At 45.3% G+C, this 22,949-nt stretch overlaps 1 protein-coding gene across 1 annotated transcript in view; it reads left to right on the top strand.

Moving 5' to 3' along the window:
- Positions 1–22,949, top strand: part of INTS3 (integrator complex subunit 3) — a 39,137-nt gene that overhangs the window by 5,662 nt on the left and 10,526 nt on the right. The window contains exons 2-15 of the mRNA XM_080647408.1: positions 2,976–3,059; positions 4,001–4,084; positions 9,263–9,376; positions 9,541–9,625; positions 11,028–11,094; positions 13,795–13,939; positions 14,813–14,942; positions 16,933–17,030; positions 18,411–18,602; positions 19,523–19,610; positions 20,134–20,213; positions 21,223–21,314; positions 21,664–21,770; positions 22,669–22,788. Of these exons, the coding sequence (XP_080503534.1) occupies positions 2,976–3,059; positions 4,001–4,084; positions 9,263–9,376; positions 9,541–9,625; positions 11,028–11,094; positions 13,795–13,939; positions 14,813–14,942; positions 16,933–17,030; positions 18,411–18,602; positions 19,523–19,610; positions 20,134–20,213; positions 21,223–21,314; positions 21,664–21,770; positions 22,669–22,788 (1,486 nt within the window). The remainder of the gene's footprint in view (positions 1–2,975; positions 3,060–4,000; positions 4,085–9,262; positions 9,377–9,540; positions 9,626–11,027; positions 11,095–13,794; positions 13,940–14,812; positions 14,943–16,932; positions 17,031–18,410; positions 18,603–19,522; positions 19,611–20,133; positions 20,214–21,222; positions 21,315–21,663; positions 21,771–22,668; positions 22,789–22,949) is intronic.

The following is a 22,949-nucleotide window of genomic DNA, read 5'->3' as shown; positions in this document are numbered from 1 at the left end:
CCCCTTGCCTTAACACTCAGTTCTGCCCTGTGCCACCCTGCACTCTTCGGGTGGACGTCAAAGGAGAAACGTGATTGCCTCCCGGCCCCTTTCCCATTGTCCTTATTTGTTGGTTCCTCACAATGCTGCGGTACAACCAGTTCTCAGCAAGATGTTTTGTGATGACCTCTAGGATCGGGGACGTAAATTGCCAGCCTTTGTCCCCGTTTTCCCAGCATCATTATCACTGGGGATTGGGAAGTGATTTTCCTTAAAAAGTTTTTGGGTTGATCAAGATAAAAGACTCAGGAAGTAGTTTCGGTGGTGATGATGAAGAGACCCACTGACTTAACATGGATATGTTTTCTCAGTATTTAGTATTAGATGCTTCTTTGGAACAGGGACCAGTGACTAAGCTCTCCTTGGAATGTTGAGCACATGTCATGTCAGAGAGCTGCCCTTTGAGACCAGAGCGGCTCCCGAGTGGGCTTTAATGCAGCCATCCCCACCTTTGACTGGAGCCCAGCAGGTTTTAGGTTGGCCTTTTGTTCTCCGTGAGTCCTTTTCTTTTCCTCACACTCATTTTATTTTTATTTATTTATTTATTTTTATATATTTTATTGATTTTTTACAGAGAGGAAGGGAGAGGGATAGAGAGTTAGAAACATCGATCAGCTGCCTCCTGTACACCCCCCACTGGGGATGTACCTGCAACCAAGGTACATGCCCTTGACCGGAATCGAACCTGGGACCCTTCATTCCGCAGGCCGACGCTCTATCCACTGAGCCAAACCGGTTTCGGCCCTCACACTCATTTTAAAGTTTTGTTTTTAACTTTTTTGGGGGAAGGTGGCATTTCAAACAAAAAAGTAGAGAGAATAGTATAATTTCCATGTAGCCATCACTGCTTCAGTACTTATTAGCATATGGCAGTCTTGTTTTATCCCCCCCAGTCTATCTGGATTATTTTGAAGCAAATCATTTCATCTGTAGGGAAGGACTTAAAAAAAAAAAATAGCCACAATAACACCTAAAATGTTAACAGTAATTCCTTAATATAATGATAAAATATTCAGTGCTCAAAGTTCTCTTGTCTCATAAATTCTTTTTATAATTAGTTTGTTCACATCAGTAATCAGACAAGGACCACACTTTGCATCCTCTTGCTATGTCTTTTAAATTTTTTAATAACTTTTAAAATAATTTCAAGCTTAGAGAAAAATTATAATACATAGAACTCTCATATATTGTTCACTAAGATTTGCCAATAATTAACAATTGCCACATTTGCTTTGTTGTTATCTCTCTATATATATTATCTTAACCTTTTGAGAGTACACTGCAGCCATGCTTCCACTTTAGGTTTAAATACTTGTGTATATTTCCTAAGAACAAGGATCTGTTACATAACCACTCTTCTACTACCACGATCTGAACATGTAAACTGATATGTTACTCTTATCTAATTTATAGTACATATTCAAATTTTACCAGTTGTACCAGTAAGCAGTCCAGGATCACACATTGCATTTTGGTGTGCTGTCTCTTTAATTCTTTAATCTGCAACAGAGACTTTTCTATCTTTGTCTTTCATGATCTTGAACACTTTGACAGGCCAGTTATTTTGTAGACTATCAATTTGGATTGTCTGAAGTTCCTTCATGATTAAGATTATTCATTTTTGGCAAGAAAACCATAGAAGCCATGTTATAAACTTTTCAGTACATTACACTGGAGGCATGTAGTATCAGGTATTAGTTTATAGTACATATTCCTTATTGGCAATATTAACTTTGGTCCCTTGGTGAAGGTGGTATCATCCAGGATTTTCTACAGTTACTGTTTTCTCTCTGTAATTAATAAGTATTTTGAACCTATGTAAATATCCTTTCTTGTGAAAATTGTACTTCTGTTTTTAGCATCCATTGATGATTTGCCTGGATTAATTATTGCTCCCGTCATTCCTTCTGCATTTATTAGTTGGCATTCCACTGTACAGAAGAGCTTTCCCTTCTTTGTTATGTTTGTATCTATCAGCATGGACTCTTCGGTTATTATTTTGTTCAGTGGTTTATAATTTTACTTTTATTGTTTTAATCCTCAGTCAAGGATATTTTTTCCATTGATTCTCAGACTGAGTGGAAGGGAGAGAGAGGGAGAAAGACATCTATGTGAGAGAGACACATCGATTGGTTGCCTCCTATACTCACTCCGTGGACCAAATCCAAAGTACATGCCCTTAAACTGGAATTGAACCCGCAACCCTTCAGTCTGTGGGCTTACATTCTAACCACTGAGCCAAAGCAGCCAGGGCAATGGGTTATAATTTTAAGTCTCCTTTAATGTATAGGTATCCCTCTTCTTGCTTTTTTTTCTTGCATTTTTAAAAAGTGTTCTATTTTTAATCCTCACCCAAGGATTTGTTTTTATTTATTTATTTTTTCTTTTCTTTTTTTTAAATATAATTTTATTGATTTCAGAGAGAAAGGGAGAGGGAGAAAGAGATAGAAACATCAATGATGAGAATCATTGATCTGTTGCCTCCTGCACGCCCCCTACTGGGGATTGAGCCCACAACCTGGTGACTGGAATCGAACCTGGAATCTTTCAGTCTGCAGGCGGATGCTCTATCCACTGAGCAAAACTGGCTAGGCCTGTTTTTAATGATTTTTAGAGAGAAAGAAACATTGATCAGTTGCCTCCCATATGCGCCCCAATGGGATCAAACCTGCAACCTAGGTATGTGCACTCTGACTAGGAATCAAACCTGCAACGTTTTTTTGCTCCAACCTACTGAGCCACCCAGCCAGGACTTTTTTCTTGCAGTTTACGTGTTAAAGAAATCAGGTCACGTGTCAAGTTTTCCACATTCTGGATTTTGCTGATTATACCCATAGTGATGGTAGTTAGCTCTAGAGACATAATGATGTTGGAATTTCTAAAACTTTTTTTGGCCAGAAGTATTTTACTGTTAATTTTTTCTCACTTGTTCACAGAGATTGGAAAGATGTATGAGCATTGTGACATCGATGACTACTGGTGTCTCAGAGAGAGAGGCCAATGATGCCCTTAATGCCTACGTGAGTATAATGCTCTCTCCTCTTATCCATTTTTGCTTATTTGAAAGCTCTAAGACATGATCAGAAAGATGGAAAGACTTAAGTGGTTGGAATTAGGGAACTGAAGTTAATGTCTTGGAGCCTTAGGCATCTTTTTTTTTAAAAAAAAAGTATGTATTTTTATTGATTTCAGAGAGGAAGGGAGAGGGAGAGACAGAAACATCAATTATGTCAGAGCATGATTGATTGGCTGCCTCCTGCACACCCCCTACTGGGAATCAAGCCAGCAACCCGGTTCTGTGCCCTGGCTCGGAATGAATCATGACCTCCTGGTTCATAGGTCGATGCTCAACCACTGAGCTGCACTGGACCCTTAGGCATCTTTAAATAACAACTTTAAATAATAACTCACAGTTCCATAGTGACTTTTTTCTTTGTAAACCGTTCTTACACATGTGATCTTCCACATGTTCTAATCTGTGGTGTTGAAAATATTGTAAATAGCACATATGAAGGACTTAGAAAAATGGCACAGAGTGAATGCCCTGTAAGTATTACCCACCTATTATTATTTTGTTAATTGTCACTGTGTCTTCACCTTACAAATGTCAGGTTCAGTAATTTGCCCAAGGACTTGGCTTGGTAGTTGTGCTTGTTACTCCATGACTGTTCGCAGCTCCTGCTCTGCTGACGGCTATTAAGGTCTGGAGGAGGAAGTGGGGGAGGATTTGTTTTTTTCCATTTTAAACACTTAATTTTCTGCCCCTGCTCTGCATCAAGCCTTGGAGAAAAGCAATAAAGGTGTATCCTTTCCCTCCAACTCTCCCCTAGAACAGATGCCCCATCACTTTTAGGAGAAGGAATCCTCAGATTTAAGAGTTGATGATGCTCTTTTGCAGGTTGCTTAGGAATCCCAAGTTTTCTGGGAGAAAAACTATTATTTTTTCTTCCTCTGATCCCAGGTATGCAAAGGCCCCCCCCAACATGAGGAAATCTGCCTGGGTCTCTTTACCCTTGTCCTCACTGAACCTACTCAAGCCCAGAAGGTAAGATACCCTGCTCTGGATCCACAGACCCATGTCAGATACGATCTGGGGATACGGTGGAACATGGATGTGGCTTCATGGCATAGTGCCAGACACTGAGCAAAGCTGGGCCACCTCGGTCTCTAAATACAGTTTTTATGCTCCGTGAATTTGTCATTCTCTGACTAAAGTCCCTTCTCTGTCTCTAGATTCTGAAGTTAAAAGACAGTTGTGAGAGTGAAAAGCATATAAAAGCCTTCAAATTTTAGGTTTACTAGTCAAGGCTAAAAGACTTGGGATGTAATCTAGAGAATTGAACAACTGTAACCAGGGGAGTTCTTACCCAGAAGCGCATAATCTGTAGTTTTCAGGTTTTATCACTGGCAGGTGAATAGAAAGCAGGCAGGTAGGATTTAAATTAGACAGCTTAATGTTAGATGATTGATACAATAATAATGTAATGGACTAACTAGAATTAGACTTCCTGAGGAATACTATATGAAAACTAGTCTGGGGTTTTCACAGAGCTTTCTTTATGTGGAATGGTTTAAGGGGGATCCTTCCTTGAGGTGACGAACTGGACAGGATGATCTCTTTGGATTCTGTTCTTTCTATAATAAAGGAGCAAAATTCTGTCTTTCGCCTCTTCATATTTCCCCTTTCCAGCAATTCTGTGTCCTTTGTGTCTTGGCAGGTTGGTTTAAAAGTGTATGTCTGATATCTGGCATTAACTGTAAGTCGCTAACAGAGAAGAACTTAGAGTGGGAGAATTTAATATTCTCACCGGCCCTCCCCTGAGCAAGGGGAGTGTGGAAAAAGGCAAACATGCCCTGTGTCCAGTTGTGTTAAGCTGTATCCAGACAGGTTCTCATTTAACCCTTCCAAAAAGCCGTATGAGGTTGGTGGCTTTGTCCCGTCTTCCTAAACTTCTCCTCGTTTATCTGTAAGTTAACTGGATATCAGAGACATTGTTGTTTGTTCAAGGGAAACCAAAGAAAAATCATTCCTAGGGACAAAGACAGGATGCCCAGGTCCCCTGGCATAGCTGCTTGGATTAACCTCAGGAGAAGGATTTACGGGCATGGCAGCCAGGTGTATTTGTACTCTTCTGGTGCCAGCTGGAGTAGGGTCTGGTATGCTTGTTGCGAGGGTGGGGCAGCAAGTATTCACAAGTCCGTGGTTTCACAGGCCATTTCTGGGCTGGGACCTTGTTGAGTTAAATTGGCATTTCATTTTCATACTGAATTCGTCATTAAGATCCTTGAAAACAATGAATGTTGCTAAGTTGGTGGTGTTAAACAGTGATATGATCAAGTCTAGCCCCTCTATTTTATTTTATTATGTATTGATAGATTAATACTAGAGAGAGAGAGAGAGAGAGAGAGAGGAAGGGAGAGAAACAAACACAGAGAGAAACATTGATTTGTTGTTTCACTTATTTATGCATTCATTGGTTGTTTATTGTGTGTGTTCTTACCGGGGACTGAACCCACAACCTTGGCATATAGTGATGACGGTCAAACCAACTGAACACCCCGGCCAGGCAGCCCTTCTATTTTAAAGAAATTATTGGCAAAGTTGGGTGTGTAGGGATTGGGATTGAGGTTTAATTTTTTCTTGTGTGGGTTTCATAAATACAATTAAAATCTCATGTAATCATCTTAATGCAAAGTCATTTTGCCTGCTGTTTTTTGTTGTTGTTGTTTGTTTGTTTTTTAAAGATTTTTATTGATTTCAGAGTGGAAGGGAGAGAGAGAGAAACATCAATGATGACAGAGAATCATTGATTGGCTGCCTCCTGCACACCCGACCCTGGGGATCAAGCCTGAAACCCAAACATGTGCCTTGACCGGGAATTGAACCGTGACCTCCTAGTTCATAGGTCGACGCTCAACCACTGAGCCACACCAGCCGGGCCTGCTGTTTTTTTATTTGTTTCAGATGGGATCTGAATCGGTGAGGGTATATTAGTAAACCTCAGTCAAGGGAGGAGGGTGTGTGGAGTATTTCTAGTTCTTTGCCTGACCTGCCAGTGAGAGGCCCCAGGACTCTGCATTATAAATGCTTATTATGTTGTGAATTTGGTCATCCAGACACAGCAAGGGACTAGAGTACCTTGTCTTCTTTGTGCCCTCCAATAGCCCAGGGGTGGCCCAGGCCCTCGCCTTGGGTCTCACTGCTGGTTGCCAGCTACATCAGGATTATGTTCACATGCTAAAGGTTTCTCAGTAAATCCTTTACCTGGGAGCTTCCTAGGAGGACAGACCCCCAGGTCAGGCCTCTTCAGACAAAGGGGGTAACGATGGGGAAATAGAAGGATACTGTTGTAGGCAAGTGAGGAACCATCAGTGACTCATTCAGAGTCCTTGAGCCAGGTCAGATTATGGTGGAAGAGTTAGTGACGTATCCCCCATTGTGCTTTGATCCTTCTCCCTAAAAGGGCGATTATGTTGTGAAATCCTTCTGTCCTGCAGAAGTTTTAGGTGGGAGTTACTGATGAGGACTGATCCTAATGCATTGTTTCAGGCTTTAGCTTAAAACAAGGGGAGTGTTTTCTAAGGTTTATTTGGGTTGATTCTATCTCTGGAACAGAAACCTAAGGATGGATTGGGGATTCCAGGCGGTAGTTTCTACTACCACCTTCTCCATTATCCCCAGCATTTTCACAGGGGATAATGGAGAAGGTGGCAGTAGAAACTAAGCCTTGAACACCTGAGAAATTTGCTCGGGGAACGTGAGGCGAGGAGCCTGTGTCAGTGCTGGCAGGCTCGTTCAAAGAGTTAGGGCCAGCTCTCTAAGACTTCTAAGTGGGTGGATTGAACCAGAGAACTCAGTTAAAGAGAAAACAGATCAGGTATTGGTGGGGAGTGGAATATGCATGGGGTGGATTTTGTTCCAGTTGTACCTTCTTGATTTACATCTGCTCTCTTGGCAGCTCCTAGGAATGTTTATATTCTTTGAATTTATTTATTTCCTATTTGATGTCTGAACTGAATAGCTGGGAGCAGGCCTGGCTGAAGGACTCTAGTGAGAAGAGAGGTTAAACGAGAGGCCTTATCTTCCGTGTAGGCGCTGGTAGTCAGTAGATAAAAAGAAGGGTCAACATCAGTGCCAGGATCTCTCTTCATCCAGGGCTCAAGGACTCTGGCCCTGGCAGTTCTTGGTCTAGATACAGTTCTCTAAGCAGGCAGCTCCAGAAAGTTGGGGGCTGTGAGGGCCGAGGCTGGATGGAATATCTACCTCAACAGAGCCAGGACAGATATGCTAGCTACCACAGCACCATCCTGTCACCTTTCCTTTCTTTTGAGACTCTCCTTCTGTTCTCTGTTCCCTACTGAGTCCTCCCTCTTCCCCCTCTATTTGTTTTCCAAGCCATTCAGCAAACTGGTACAGAGGTTGGTGAGAAAACTGGCAGCATCAGAAATATGATACTCTTGGTACCCAGCTGCCATGTGACTAGCAGCTGTGGTTGATAAGGTCCCAGCTGGAGCATGAAATTAGGCAGACAGTATCTGCTTCCTTCATCTGGACCTGTGTCTCCTCAGAGACCCTTCCTTCCCTGTTCTGGGTCTATTCTACATTTCTGCTTTCGTTTGAATAGACAGGAGGGCTCTTCTCTGGTTAGTAGTGTCTCTTATCTTTGGTCTGACATAGGTTTTTCTCTGCCTCCCTCATCCTCTCTGCATTCTGTGGCTCACATCTCTCGGGGAGGCTCCAGGCTAAACTACCCACATTTACTGACCTCACGTTGACTTAGTTCACTGGATCCTTTTATCTCTGCCTTGTTCCCTTGCTTATACTTTTGATCTCCCTGCCTTCACCTCAGATGGAGTCAGAGAATAATCACGTTTTCCTTTGGGTATGAAACGCTTGTGGCACATGGTGGGATTCCCTAAGTGTTGTTATTTTCATTATATTAATTAGTTTGACTTAAGGACACTAGAGACAAGAGGAAGCGACAGTAGCTAATCTCTTCGGAGTCCCCAGTCACTCCAAGGCCAGGGAGCAGCTGGTCTTGAGTACTCCTCTTTTGACTACTTAGGATGAAAGAGTTTAAAAATCTAGCAGTCTCAGAACCACCGTAAGTTCTTTTTTCATCCCAGCAGCCTCTTCTTTTAGTGACTTCTAACAGCAGTATAGGGGTGGTCAGGAGCATGGATTCTACAATTGGACTGTCTAGACTTGAATCCTGGTTCTTCCTCTTATCTCTTATGTTACATGGGTCAAATTATTTTCACCTCTCTATGCCTGTTTCCTCACCCGTAAACACAGAGATAATAAATAGTACTATTTCAAAGGGTTGTTATGTAATTCAAATGCGATAATATATATATGATACAAACTTGGCACATAATACCAATGCATTATAATTGCTGTTATAATTGCTATTATGGTTGATGCCAGCCTTCCAAGGTCGTGGAATGCTGCCTACCTAATTTTACCCTTTGTGCTCAGACCCTGGCAGCAGAGAACTCAGCAGGCTAAGAAGGTCGCTAATGAGGTCCCCTAAGGTATTCCTCCAGGAGTCTGGTCTCCAGAGAGACCGGGTGAGAAAAGCTCTAGGGGAAAGGGAAGCAAGAACTCTCAGAGGAAATTGGAATGCCCTCCCTCAGCTCCCCCAGGGTGGGTTTGCATAAGGACCCCTCCTTTCTCCATGCTTGGCAGAAGCAAAGGGCAGCCCAGAGAAAAGAAAGACACTGAGCTAAGGAAATTCAGTGTAGTTTTGCCCTTTCTCTCTGGGGCCCAGGTCCCCAGATCCTCTTCCTTTAATATTCCTATCCCTTTGCTGCTTCTGGCTGGGTCAGTACAGGCTTAAACACTTCTTTGTGATCCTTTCTGGCCTGTTCAACCAAACCCATTCTGTGGTGACCTTTTACTGGCAGATGAAAAGCAGATGGCCTCCACCTGGTTTTGCTCAGCTTGTGGCATCAAACAGTGTGACATTTCCTAAGAAGGGAGGTGGGGGGACAGGGAGCCTTTCTTAGCAGGCTTTTCTGCCTTATTAGAGAATAGCTCAGTCTGCCCCCACCCCCCCACCCCACTCCATGTGATGGAGCAAGGGATAGGTTAGCATCCAGAGTGGAAAGTCCTTCGTTGCTACTCATATTGGTGTTAAGTTGAACAGGCCAGGGGCCCCCTGTGGGTGGGGTCAGGAGTGGATCCTCAGCTTGCTGGCTGCTTACAAAACTCTCTTCTCAGTGTTACCGGGACTTGGCTCTGGTGACTCGTGACGGCATGAATATTGTCTTGAATAAAATCAACCAGATACTTATGGAGAAGTACTTGAAGTTGCAGGACACCTGCCGAACTCAGGTAAGGCCAGAAAGAAAAGAGATCCAGCTCAAAGACTGAACAGAGGAGGAATCGGGGGTAACATACCCCCATCTTTGTGCACCTAAGTTGTGATGTTATTGGATTAGCCCATTTCTCCAATTCATAGGCCCTTCTCTTCATCTGTTTTTTCCTTTCTCCTTTAGTTGGTGTGGTTGGTACGGGAACTAGTGAAGAGTGGGGTTCTGGGAGCTGATGGTGTATGCATGACATTCATGAAGCAGATTGCTGGTGAGTTTGATGGCAAGAGCATAAAGAAGAAAGGAGAGGAGCTCAGAGATGACACCAGGCCATGGAGAATGACTGTGTGCCTGAGGGACTCCAGTTCTGGGGCACTTAGACTCTCCTTCTGAAGAAGGCGTCTTCTGGCCACATACGTTGAAGAAGAAATTGAAAAATCACGGGGCACCTTTTGAATCAATAAGTCTGGCCTCATTTTTCTTCCTGCCAAACTCAGGCCTGACATAGAATAGTTGACCTATTTTAGCCAGTCAAGCCAATAGGCAATAGACATGAGAAGGTGCTCAGTCTCATCAACAATCAGTGAAATGTATACTGGGGTTTATGGTGTATTGTACCTGGAAGGATGTAGAAGGAATGGGGAGAGAAGTAAAGGCCAATAATTTGTTCCCATCACATTATGCTTTCAGAAACAGACATCTTTCTTAGCTCCACCCCCATGTTCTGTGTACTTGCTCCCTAATAATCATGACATCTGATTAGGGCCAGTTTGAGGGACAAACCATGTCCCAGAACAGACCCTGACATTTAGGTTTTATTATCTTCTTGGCATTGGTGACATCTGTCTAAGCCACTGAATATCCAAGAGGCCTGCCTGTGCTACTTCCTACCCCTTCTGCGAGATCGCATGTGTTTGTTTAAAAATGAGCCTGCCTCTCCTTCACCATTGCCCGTTGGTTCTTTGTTTCTTTCTTTAGGATTTTATGTACACTGATGCTTCTGTTTTGATGTCTGTAAACCTTAATTTATGTGATGTGTGACTATGTGAACATTGCATTTTTAAATTGGGAGCTGGGGCAAGACAGCGTTGTGCGGGGTATTTTTATCCACGCTCCTGGCACTTTCTTCCCTGTTAGACACTCTCAGTCCTCACTTCTTATCCTTAGACTTTGGTCTGGCACTGCTGCATATTAATGCTGCCCCAAGAAGTTCCTTAGCAAGTCCTGTGGACTGATACCTGGAAACAAGAAACCCTTGGCCTGTCATGAGCCTGACAGAGGATTTGGGACGTACGCATTCTGGACTGCTACTGTTCTCAGCCTCCGGCACCTCTCAGGCCCTATCTGAGATGTCTTCCTTTCTTTCCAACCATGGTCTCCTTCACAGACATTCCTTTTCAAGGGTCAAAGTATTCCCACTCCAAACTCTAATCTTTGGAAAAGTTGCAGCTCTAGTTTCTGGAAAAATCCAGAACCTTCCCTTCCCTTCTCTCTGGAGGCAAAGGGGGAAACTTTAAAGCCTGACAGAACAAAAGACAGTTTCCCAAGACTCGGATATATTCTATCAGTGATGGATAACAGGAATGGACCAGTGGGATGGGTGACGAAATGTATTGTGTATCTGAGTAGCTAATTAGAATCATTCTGATTCTCTTTTCTCCCCCTTTGATTAGGTGGGGATATTACGGCAAAAAATATCTGGTTGGCAGAAAGTGTTCTGGATATCCTGACGGAGCAGAGGTAGAGTCTACCATGAAGGGTGGGGAGAGAGCCAGAGATGGCCTTGTTGGTTGCAAGTGTGGGAGATGGGGTGAAAGGAGTGTATGAAGACTGTTAGGTGACTCCAAACACCTGGGGTTAGAGAGACTAAGGCAGGGGAGGGAGAAGCAATTCTATGGGTGGCAAGTGAAGGAATTAATGCCATGATATGCCCAAAGGGATGAAGGAGTGGGAAAGGAGGTCTTTGCTGAAATATCTCAGAGCCCAGGAAAAACTAGTTTCATCTGATAAGGGTTTATTTTTGATTCAGACCTCCTTGGAATGTTTATCTTTGTGGGGAGTGGGGGAGAATGAGCTCAGCAGAATGGGGCCAGCCAAATACCCAGGCCTGGCAGGTACCCTTTTCTCCCTTCCAAAACTTTCCATCCAACCCATACTCTTTTTTTGTGTTGAAGTAGCATGGGAGAGGTGGGAGTGAGGAGATCATCGAGACCCGCTAGAGTTTGCATGAAGGGCTCGGAGGCTCGAGTGGTAGAGCGGGCATAAGGGGGGCATATTGTGTTTTCTTACTGATTCTTTCCCTTCCCCATCAAAGGAAAGGACCAGAAATATTATGAGGGCTATTCCAGAGCTGAGGCCTTCACGCTTGGTCCTGTGGCCTCAGTCCTCCTTGATTTCAGTGTCTGTTTCGGGGTGAGGACACCATAGTAGTCAAATAATTGAGAGGGCTCATAGTATCCATATTTCCTGCTATTTCCCAGTATCCATGGACCTCCTCCCTTACTCACACTCGGAAAGAGAAGGCTGTGTTCTGTGCTCTGCCCAAGCTTGAGAGCTGTGCCAGATCAGCTGTGCAGTGCCATCTAGTGCCCTGGGCACAGACGTGCACCCGCAGCTGTTACTGGAGTCACTTCATCATCATTGGTACCACCGCACAGCATAGGAGATCCTAGCTGTTTCTTACCAGGCCTCTGCTTCTCTTAGGGGTCTTTGCAGAATGTCTGTGTCCTGGTCAAAGGGATTCTCTTTCTTTCTTTCTTTCTTTCTTTCTTTCTTTCTTTCTTTCTTTCTTTCTTTCTTTCTTTCTTTCTTTTTCTGGACAGATACATTCATCACTTCTGTTAGCAATTTTCCTAAAAAGTAATTTTTCTCATTTTGTTCCCAATGCAAGATACCTCCTGTTCCCATACCTTAAAACTCAGTTTCTGCCCTAGCTGGTTTGGCTCAATGGATGGAGCATCAGCCTGTGAACGGGTCCCATGTTCGATTTCGGTCAAGGGCACAAGCTGGGTTGTGGGCTCGATCCCCAATAGGGGGTGTGCAGGAGGCAGCCAATCAATGATTCTCTTTCATCATTGATGTTTCTATCTCTCTCTCCCTCTCCCTTTCTCTCTGAAATTAATAAAAATATATATTTAAAAAAATAAAGAAAGGACAGCAGAGTTATCAAACAACTACCCGTATTAAAAAAAAAAAAAAAAGAAAAGCTCAGTTTCCCTCATTTGGGCAATTAGAGTGCAGTCTCATTATACAAGTGTCAGATAAGTGTCCTACCTTTTCTGTTCTCCAAAACACATCCTTTGGTGCAGGTCCCTAGAAGTTTAAAACTGTCCTCTTCCACACCCTTCCCCTCCAACCCTCCCTCCCTCCCTCCCAAGTGTTTCTAGGGCTGTGGAGTTAAAAGGTAGCAGACGGGGAGGGGGACCCTCCCCAGTGTCCTTGGCTGCTGCTTTCATTCTGCGCAAGGAAAAGGCCAGAGTCTCTTAATTAGGTGGCTGTGGCACTTTCCGGAATCAGGATGTTGCCTGGTTGGATTAATTAAACTCCCTGTCTTCCTCTGGTTCGCTCCTTCCAGCAGGGGTGCCAAAGCCATTACAAACTAGTTGCTTGGAGAAGACAGCTCCCCCAATTTTGGCACTTTGAGACGACATTGGAGTTTTTAGAATCTCCCCACTGTATCTTTTCTACCCCTTTTAAAGCAGTAGAGCACGCAATTCTTTCATTACCGTCTTTTCCCCAGAGAAAGTCTAAAACTCCTAGGAAAATGGGCTTTGCCATCCAAAATGAAGGTCTCCTTTTCAGTTTGTGATTTAGGGCAGGTGACTCATTGTTTGGGAATGGAATCAGTGGAGAGAAAGAGTGAGAGAGAGACAGAGAGAGAGAGAGAGAGGAGCTTGAACCAGGGAAGGGTTTGTGGCATGGTGGGGTGGTTAATGGAGCATGATGGAAGGGCTCAAACAGTGTGTTCTGAAACCTCCAGGGTTCTCAAAGGGTCTTAGTAATCCCTAGAGGTCCACTGGCTCAGGGAGACTTACAAATGTTTTCCCCGTATCTGAGTTGGGTAGAAGCTATGGCTTACCTCTGTCCCTAGTACCTCACACATGCTTGGCACATGAGAGGCACTCAGTAAATGTTTGAGGGAGGGAGTCAACAAACAAAATTATTTTATTGGGATCTAGGTAGTTATATGGTAAAGAGAAAATGCTTTCATCAGCATTATCTGCATTGGACACCTGGTAGAGTAGTAGGAAGTTGTCCCCACTTTTGCCAATTGATAGTCCTAGATAATGACAGCATGAGCGAGCAGTCAAGGAACCAGAGAACCTACTTCCAGTGCTAATCATCAAACATTTCTAAGATCCTGGAGCCACGTATGGGGGGAGTTGGGAGGGTGGACAGGTGCAGACAGCGTGCAGGTGCCATTGTCTTCCCTCCCTGCAGGGAGTGGGTGTTAAAGAGCAGCATCCTCATTGCCATGACCGTTTACACATACCTCCGCCTCATTGTCGACCACCACGGGACCGCCCAGCTTCAGGCCCTGCGGCAGAAGGAGGTGGACTTCTGCATCTCACTGCTTCGGGAACGGGTGAGGACAAGATGGTATGGGGAAGTGAAACCCAGGACAGGACACCTCTGTGGGTTTTATACAGTGACCTGGGCCAGAGATGTCATGTTGGAGTGATGGAGGTAGTTCAAAGTCTGCTGGTATTTTTTTTCATCGTTTTAAGACAGATGAAGGTGAAAGGGTAGGGGAATCAGTGTGGGATGGCCCTAGTTCCTAGAAATGCTGCCTGCTACTCTGGCATCCTAGGGATTTTCCTGGTCAGCTTCATGGACACTTGTATGCCACAGACACGAGCTGTTCTTGTGTGCTCACTGCTATCCCCCACACCTGCCTAGCTGGGCAATTGCCTGATCAGGTGGGACTGTGAATTGTCCACTAGCATATCTCCCAAGATTGAATGATTCTAGGGCTGTGCTTTCTAATGTAATAGCCTCTAGCCACATGTGGCGATTTAAATTAAAATTAGATAAAAATTTTAAATTAATTCCTTAGTTGAATTAGCCACATTTCAAGTGCTAATTGTGGCTAATGAGTATCCTTTTGGGCAGCACAGATATAGATCATTCCATTGTTCTGTTGGAGCAAGTGAGTTTTGGGGTGAGGTGTATGGGGCTCAATTGCCAGTCCTATCCTTTTAGAATTTCAGTCTTTCTTGACCTGGATGGAAACAATTCTGGGAGGAGAAGGCAAGAGAAGGCAACCTCTCATCCTTGACATCAGTCCCCAACTTCTAGCTCTCTTCCCCTGAGCAGCTAGGAGCCAGTCCTTCCTTCCAGAAGAAATCACATAATCCCTTCAGCCCTCGAACATATTGTTCCTTTGCCCCCTCTGCAGCAGGTAAACAATCTATGTTTTTGTTCTTTTTCCTATCTGTAACCCCTCACCCCCATCAAGTTCATGGAATGTTTGATGATTGGCCGGGACCTCGTAAGACTACTTCAGAATGTTGCCAGGATACCAGAATTTGAACTGCTTTGGAAAGATATTATCCATAACCCTCAGGCCCTGAGTCCTCAGTTCACAGGTAAGGGCTGGGCATGCTGTCCACGAGAGGTGGGAGGTCAGTATGTATGTACTGCATGAATCAAGAGGGCAGAGTTTAGTGTGTAGGAGAGGCTTTGGCAGTCAGATATAGGAAGCTTGGGACGAAGCAGGCTCTGCCAAGTGCAGCTGGATAAGGGAATGGCAGAGCTACAGAACAATCCATATGGTTCCCAGATAGCCCTGCTCGACAGGCCCCAGCTGTCATTACTCCTAAGAAAAAGTGGAACGGAACTGGGACCCTGCTCCTCCCCCTCTCCCGGCAGCTGTTTGGCTCAGGGGGTGAGCTGATGACCACTTTCCAGCTTCACTGAGTCCAGCAGGGGTGTCAGAGGTCAGCTCGTGAGACTGAGTCAGCAGAGGCGCTGGAATTAGTCCTGAAAGAGAAGGCGCCTCCCAGGAGCAGTATTGTCTCTGAATTCCAAGGATCCAGCTGGTCAGAATCCTCTTTGGGGGAGGGAAAGAAGCTCCGTGTGCCTCCTCTGACAAGGTCCTTTCCATGTCCCTTCTCCTTCCCGAGTTCCTGCTTATGGTCTAAACTAGAACTGTACAGCTTTGCTCCCCACCCCACCTCTCCCACGCGTGTGTGTGTGCATGCACACCTAACATGAAAACAATCGGTTAGGACCTGGAGAGTCCGGAAAGAAGGAAGTCCTGGTTCTCCCTGGTATTGTGCAGCTCTCATATTGAACATGTATTAAGTTGTTTAAGTGCCAACTGTGTGCTGGGCACATGTCTACAGGGTGTCTCAAAAAATATATACACACTTTGAGTATGAAGTCATTGTTTGTTAACGTACAGTTCAATTTCGAAATTTAAAAGAATCTACAGAAATGAACAATTTTTTTGTCAACGCCTGTTTTCAAATTGATGACCGTCTGGTCTAGACACTGCTGATAACTTGAGGCAGTGGGATCATAAACATCAAGAATCATTTCATTCGATATTCATGCGCCTTCAATTCATTGACTGTTGCTGGTTTTGTACCGTAAACTGTATCTTTTATGCATCCCCATAAAAAAAGTGTAGTGGCATGGCATGTTAGCATAAATTTTCTTTTTTGTTTTGTTTTGTTTTGTTTTGTTTTAAATATATTTTATTGATATTTCGCAGAGAGGAAGGGAGAGGGATAGAAAGCTAGAAACATCGATGAGAGAGAAACATCGATCAGCTGCCTCCTGCACACCTCCCACTGGGGATGTGCCCGCAACCAAGGTACATGCCCTTGACCGGAATCGAACCTGGGACCTTTCAGTCCGCAGGCCGACGCTCTATCCACTGAGCCAAACCGGTTTCGGCAGCATAAATTTTCTTTGTTCAAAGCTTAGTCTGGTTTCACCCATTGTTTCAGATCAGTTAACGCTGAAAAGGAATGAAATGTTAAGTGAGCTATGGGCTATTAAAGTGTTCATACATTTTTTGGGGACACCCTATATTAACTCATTTAATCTTTAGGACATCCTGTAAGATGGATGTTCTTTCCATATTTACAGATAAAGAACATTAGATTCAAGGAGATAAAGTAATTTGCTCAAGGCCACACAGCTAGTAAGTGTCAGAGGCAGGATTTGGATCCAAGTCTGTCTGACTCCAGGGCTCATGCTTATGCCACACCACCACCCTGATCCCAGGCCCAGTGATGGGACCGTCAAGAGCAGGAAGAGAGGCTAGGGTTTCCCATATTTCCCCCCTCACCATCCCACATGATGCCAACTGGAATAATGTGAGTAACAGGCTCTGGATGGCCAATAGAAGAGAATGAATATGTCTGGGTTGTGGGGATGGTGGTTCACTGGAGCGGAATATATAGATGCTGGTTAGAACGCCCACTTGCACCTTTGCTCTAGTCTAATCTTAGAATTTCCCCGTGAGTAAGACCATTGGCCAGCAGTCCTTGGTCCAGGTTCCCCACCTGCCTTCCATTCTAGTCCTCAAGCTTCTCTTTTTTCTCTTCCCTTCTACGCTTGGTTCAGGTATCCTGCAGCTTCTTCAGTCAAGGACATCCCGAAAATTCCTAGCATGCCGTCTAACCCCAGACATGGAGACGAAGCTTCTCTTCATGACCTCCCGGGTAAGCTCACCTACTGCAGCAGGAGATGCGGCAGACACTAGCGAGACTCCTTCCTTCAGCCTGCCAGTCTGTCACTGACTGCTGGGATGTGGGCAAGTGGATGCCCCTGATCTACCTGGCACTGGGCATGGCACTAAGAACTGGGATGCCTTGCTGAATAAGAGAGAGACAATTCCAGCTCTTGTGTAGCTCCCAGTCTATCTAAAGCGTCACTAAACTAATAATTGTACACAAATAATGTAACCGATAAGTGTGAAATGTGCTATAAAAGGGTAAAGTGAGGGTGTTCGTTCTGGAAAACCCACTGTTCCTCTGGGTGAACCATGAGCTCTCAGGAAGGGAGCCCTGGTCTTTTGGTTTCCAAACATGGCTGACTTATGGCAGAATTGCTTGAGGAGCATCTGAAAAATACATCTTCCTGGAAGCCACTCTTCCAGAGAATCTGAAGAATCTGTATTTCCAACAGAATTTCCAGACAGCCGCTCCTCTGCAGCCAGCCTGGTGTCAGGGAACAACTGCTGTAGCCAGCTTTCAGCTTCCCAGGTCATCCAGGAGACTGTCTTGATCTGTGCTGTCCCATGGGGTAGCCGCTAGCCATTTAAATAGTTAAAACAGCTAGTGATTTAAATAGTTAAAACTAAGTAAAATTAACATTCAGGACCTTGGTTGCAGTAGCTACATGTTAAGTGTTCAGTAACTACCACCATTACAGACAGTTCTATTGAACAATGTTGGTGTAGACGTTCTTTTTTTTTTTTTTTTTTTTTCCTTTTAACCCTCTGCTCTCTGTTTTGGTTGAATTTGGGAAGTAGAAGAGGAAAACCAGATCTTTCTTCTTAATTAGTGTTGCTTTTCATAACCACATAGCCTGTTTGGGGGAAAGACTTTACCTGCAAGGTTTGGAGGCTGTATGTACCTTGGATAATTATCGTGTTAAGTCATTTAGTGTCAGGAAGCTTTTAGTCAGTGCTGAGCAGTGCAGAGGCTCAGCTCTTATTCTGAAGGGGCATTGCTTGCTGTTCACAAGTAGCTCAAGAAAATAAAAGATTATACTTATTAAAAAAAAAAAAAAGATTGTGCTTATGACTGAAGAATCAGGAACCAGTGCAGGAGGAGGAGGAGCCAAAAGCGGATGCAGTTGCAGGTAATATTTCGGCAGGTCAGTGGCAAGAACAAATGCACCGCTGGTGTGTGACTTTCCGCATTTTTTTTTTTTTTTTAAATCAAGGAGGGGAGACTTGAGAGACTGTGTTGGTTGCTAATGAATTGTGGGAAGAAATTGAGGTCTGGCTCCAGCCTAGAGTTGAATGGTGCTCATTTTCCTCTGTCCAGAGACCTCACCTTCCCTTCCACGTTTCTTTTCCAATGTCCTTCCACCAGGTGCGGTTTGGTCAACAAAAGCGATACCAGGATTGGTTCCAGCGCCAGTATCTGTCAACCCCAGACAGTCAGTCTCTGCGCTGTGACCTCATTCGCTACATCTGTGGGGTTGTCCACCCTTCTAATGAAGTGCTGAGTTCAGATATCTTGCCCCGATGGGCCATCATTGGTTGGTTGCTGACAACATGCACGGTGAGAGGCTGGACCAGGGAGGCTGTTGGGTGGCAAAGGGTCCCCCCTCCCTCACGTTCCCCATATATCCATGCTTCTTCCTAACTCTCCGAGCTCCCTGACCCCTAAAGGCCCTCTTACTCTCATGAATGTCTCAGTCTTTGCACCCTCTCCCTTCATGTCTTGAGAAATTTACTTGCACTCATTATTTCCCATCTGGGCTTGGGGTTAAACAGGTTTACCTATGCCTTTAGTGCCAGTCCCCAAGCCTGGGTTTCTAGGCATTCCTTCTTCCAGAAACCACGGATGACGGTTCTTGTTCAGATCCAGAGCTGTGATCCTTACACACTTACTTCTACGCCTTTGGCATCAGCTTTGGATACTTCGCTTCTCCAAAAGTAGTGAATTCACAATGTAGCCATCTCCTCCCCAGCATTTCCCTCCCATGCCAAGGGTGGGAAACTCTCTGCTCCCTGGCGTCTAGTTGCCCTCTGACCTCTTTTGACAGGGCTCCTGCTCCCCCATCTGACTGTATCCTTGGAATGTGCTGATTCAGATATAACAGCAGGCTATTCCTAGGGTCTTTCCTTTAGGAATGTGCCTGGTGCGTCCAGCAAGGGCTCGGACTCATGCTGTCTCAGCTCACGAGTGACCAGGGACTCCCAGCCCTGGTGTCTTCCCTTATGGGGTCAGGTGTGTTCTTCTGGATATGTGAGACCCCACGCTGAGCCTCAGCCCCTGGGTTGGTGAGACTGTAAGGGACTCACACACATATACAGACTTGGGTGTCCCTCACCCCTGAGGGGGTTCCATTCTGTCTCACTAGGAACTGAATTTTCATAGATGGATCAGTATTGTGAGCCCTGGAATCTGTCTTGGGCTCCTAAAGGGAAGGGAGCTGGTTGATGAAACTAGCCCTCTTTTTCCCCTCTCTCTTCTAGTCAAATGTCGCTGCCTCTAATGCCAAGCTGGCTTTGTTTTACGACTGGCTGTTCTTTAGCCCAGACAAGGATAGCATTATGAACATAGGTATGTGAATGAGACCCAAGCAGCATCACTCTCCACCCCACCCCCCTAGCCCCGGGTCTCAGTGATCGCAGTCATCAATCAGGGCCGAGTGGAGTGGAGGCAGCTTATCTGGGAGCAGTTCCGTTGTTCCTCATCAGTGCTCCCTTGACCTAGAAGGAAAGTTGCTTTGATGAGGCCAAGCAGTACTCCACCCTCTTTTCCCTATAGCCTGAGGCTTAGACTTCAGCGGCGGGGGCTGGCGGGGGGGTGGGGGGGGGCGCATGGTGTCTCTGCAGAGGAAAAGGCTGTACCACATCCCACTTTTCCTCTCCTGCTACCTCCTTCCTCCAAGCTAAGTACTGGGGACAAGAGGGGAGATGAGGTCTACCAGCTGTTTGGGGGGTTGTGTGCTTTTGGCTCTGCTCAGTGGGAATAGGGGGCAGGAATAGCTCTCTGGAACCATTCATATATATTGGTCATTCGGTTTATGGAGCTAAGAGCAGACTCTCTGATATGGGGGTCCCTTTAATTCCACACTCTCCAGAGCCAGCCATCCTGGTCATGCATCACTCCATGAAGCCCCACCCAGCCATCACTGCCACACTCCTGGACTTCATGTGCCGTGTAAGTGCCACTGCCCTCTTTTCTCCTCTTGCCTGGCTGAGCGGCTAAGTGTGTGTCCCCTCTAACCTTCTAGGTCAGTGAATAGGCCATTCCAGTGCCCCTTGACTGTGGGAGCAGAAGTGGTTGTAGGTCCCATCCCCCAAGTTAATGAATTCCTGCCGTCTCCAGTTGGGTCTTCCCACGTTTCCATGAGGTTTCTCATCCTCAGGGATGATGACTTAACATAGACTCTGGTCTCTTTGAGGAGCAGCCAGTCCAGTAAGGTTCCCACTTTAGCAGCCTGGGACGGTCAGGAACATCCAGCCCTTTCTACAGCCATACTTTCTAGTGGCCCCAGTCAAAACCAGTCCTGTGCTCTCTTCAGCAGCACATACACTGCAACTGGAACAATACAAGGATTAGCAGGGTCCTGTGCAAGGATGACAGGGAAATTCCTGAAACAGTCCTTTTTTTTATTTATTTAAAAAATAATATATTTTTAAAAATTGATTTTAGAGAGAGAGAGAGAAACGAAACATCTGTGAGAGAAAAACATTGATCGGCTGCCTCCTGCACACTCCCCACTGGGGATTGAGCCAGCAACCCGGGCATTTGCCCTGACTGGGAATTGAACTTTGACCTCCTGGTTCATGGATCAGTGCTCAATTACTGAGCCACGCCAGCTGGGCTTCATATATATATACATATATATATATATATATATATATATCTTTTTTACTTTATTTTATTTTTTTAATATATTTTATTGATTTTTTACAGAGAGGAAGGGAGAGGGATAGAGAGTTAGAAACATCAATGAGAGAGAAACATTGATCAGCTGCCTCCTGCACACTCCCCACTGGGGATGTGCTCGCAACCAAGGTACATGCCCTTGACTGGAATTGAACCTGGGACCCTTTAGTCCCCAGGCCGACGCTCTATCCACTGAGCCAAACCGGTTAGGCTATATATCTTTTTTAAAGCAGCCTTTTAGATCCCGTGCTCATTCTCTCCCCTTCTTCCCTTCCAGATCATTCCCAACTTCTACCCACCACTGGAGGGCCACGTGCGGCAGGGTGTCTTTTCCTCCCTCAACCACATTGTGGAGAAACGGGTCTTGGCGTAAGGACTTTCTGTGTCTGGGGAGAGGGAAGGTTGTTTTCCCTTTTTCACCAGGTCAGGCACATCCGGATATTACCATACGACTGTTGACCCTTTACCTTGAGAGGTGTAGAGAGTACTGGCTCCACCTCAGGAGGCTAGGCCTGTGTTCTCTTGACCCTCAGAGAAATGTCTCTCCTGCCATCACATTACAAAGGGCTTCAGATGCGTCCCCTGTCCCCTGGTGACCCTCTCCAAGGTCTGACTGTAGCCCAGTTATACTGGTCGGGCTTAGACCTACCCCTGTACCTCCGTGTCGAGTTAGGAGGGAGGAGCTCTGATGTTGATCTTCATTCATGGTCCCTGTTAGGCATTTGGCTCCCCTGTTTGACAACCCTAAATTGGATAAGGAGCTGCGGGCTATGCTGAGGGAGAAGTTTCCTGAGTTCTGCAGTTCACCCAGCCCACCTGTGGAAGGTATGGGACCCTCTCATGTCGTCAGCTGCTTAAAAGGGGGATGGAGACATTCAGGGCTCTCGGACGAGAGCCCCTGTTTAGGTGACACACCTGTGTAGCTCTCTGCCTCCGTCATTATCCATTCGTTTTTCTTTCCTTCTCTTCTTACTCATTTTCATGTCTTCCTAGGTTCTCCCTCTCTGTCTAATTTTTAAAAATCTTTTCATTGATCTTTAGAGAGAGAGAGAGACATCGATTTGTCGTTCCACTTAAATATGCATTCATTGGTTGATTCTTGTGTGTGTCCTGACCGGGGTTTGAACCCACAGCCTTGGCGTATTGGGACAGTTCTCTAACCAGCGGAGCTGCTGGACCAGGGTCTTTCCATCTACTTTTATCTAACTTGCACTAATCTCGCTCTCCTATTTTTCCTCTTACTAACCTGTCTTCAGTAGGTAGAGATGTTCATGGAATGTGTTTACCTTGCTTTAACTCTGTCCACCTTTTTCTTTTCAGGCCAGGGCCCTGGCCTTGGTGAAAGGTCATGTTGGGTCTCAAGTCTTGCTCCCAAATTTAGACACACAAACACTTTTTCTTTAGGGGGAGGAGTTAAGCCAAGCAAAATTTCCCAATTTGGCTTTAAATTAAAGAGTACTTAAGACTGTCCTTGGTCTTATCTACTCGCTGATCCTGAGCTGAGCATAGAGGAGTCGTGGCCTGTGCTGTTTTATTCCTGGCAGATCCCCCTGCAAGTCCTGGAGGGTTGGGAGAATAAGACCTTTATCCTTCCAGGGTTCATAGTCCAGTTAGGTCATGAACTCCTTATTCTCTCACTTGCCCTTCAGTCTCCTCTTTTCCAAGCATGGTGCATGTTAGAGGACACAGGAGGCCATCAAATGCCTTGTTTTTCTTTCCCAAGTCAAAATTGAGGAGCCAGTTTCCATGGAGATGGACAACCATATGTCAGACAAGGATGAGAGTTGCTATGACAATGCAGAAGCAGCCTTCAGTGATGATGAGGAGGATCTCAACAGCAAAGGTGAGGCCAGAAGCTAGGGTAGTTCAGGGTGTGTCAGCTCCATTGGCAGGAGAAGCCTGTGCCCGGTTTCTCTTTCGCCTTTGCCTCTGTGAGTGAGTTTTGTCACGGGCACTGGCTCAGACTCGGGGTGCAGAGCCCTGCAATTGGCACTGAGGCAGGAG

Source organism: Plecotus auritus (genome assembly GCF_963455305.1).
Source record: "Plecotus auritus genome assembly, chromosome: 12".
Classification (NCBI taxonomy): domain Eukaryota; kingdom Metazoa; phylum Chordata; class Mammalia; order Chiroptera; family Vespertilionidae; genus Plecotus; species Plecotus auritus.
Note: the sequence above shows the minus strand (reverse complement) of the source record. Positions and strands in the feature narration are given on the sequence as shown.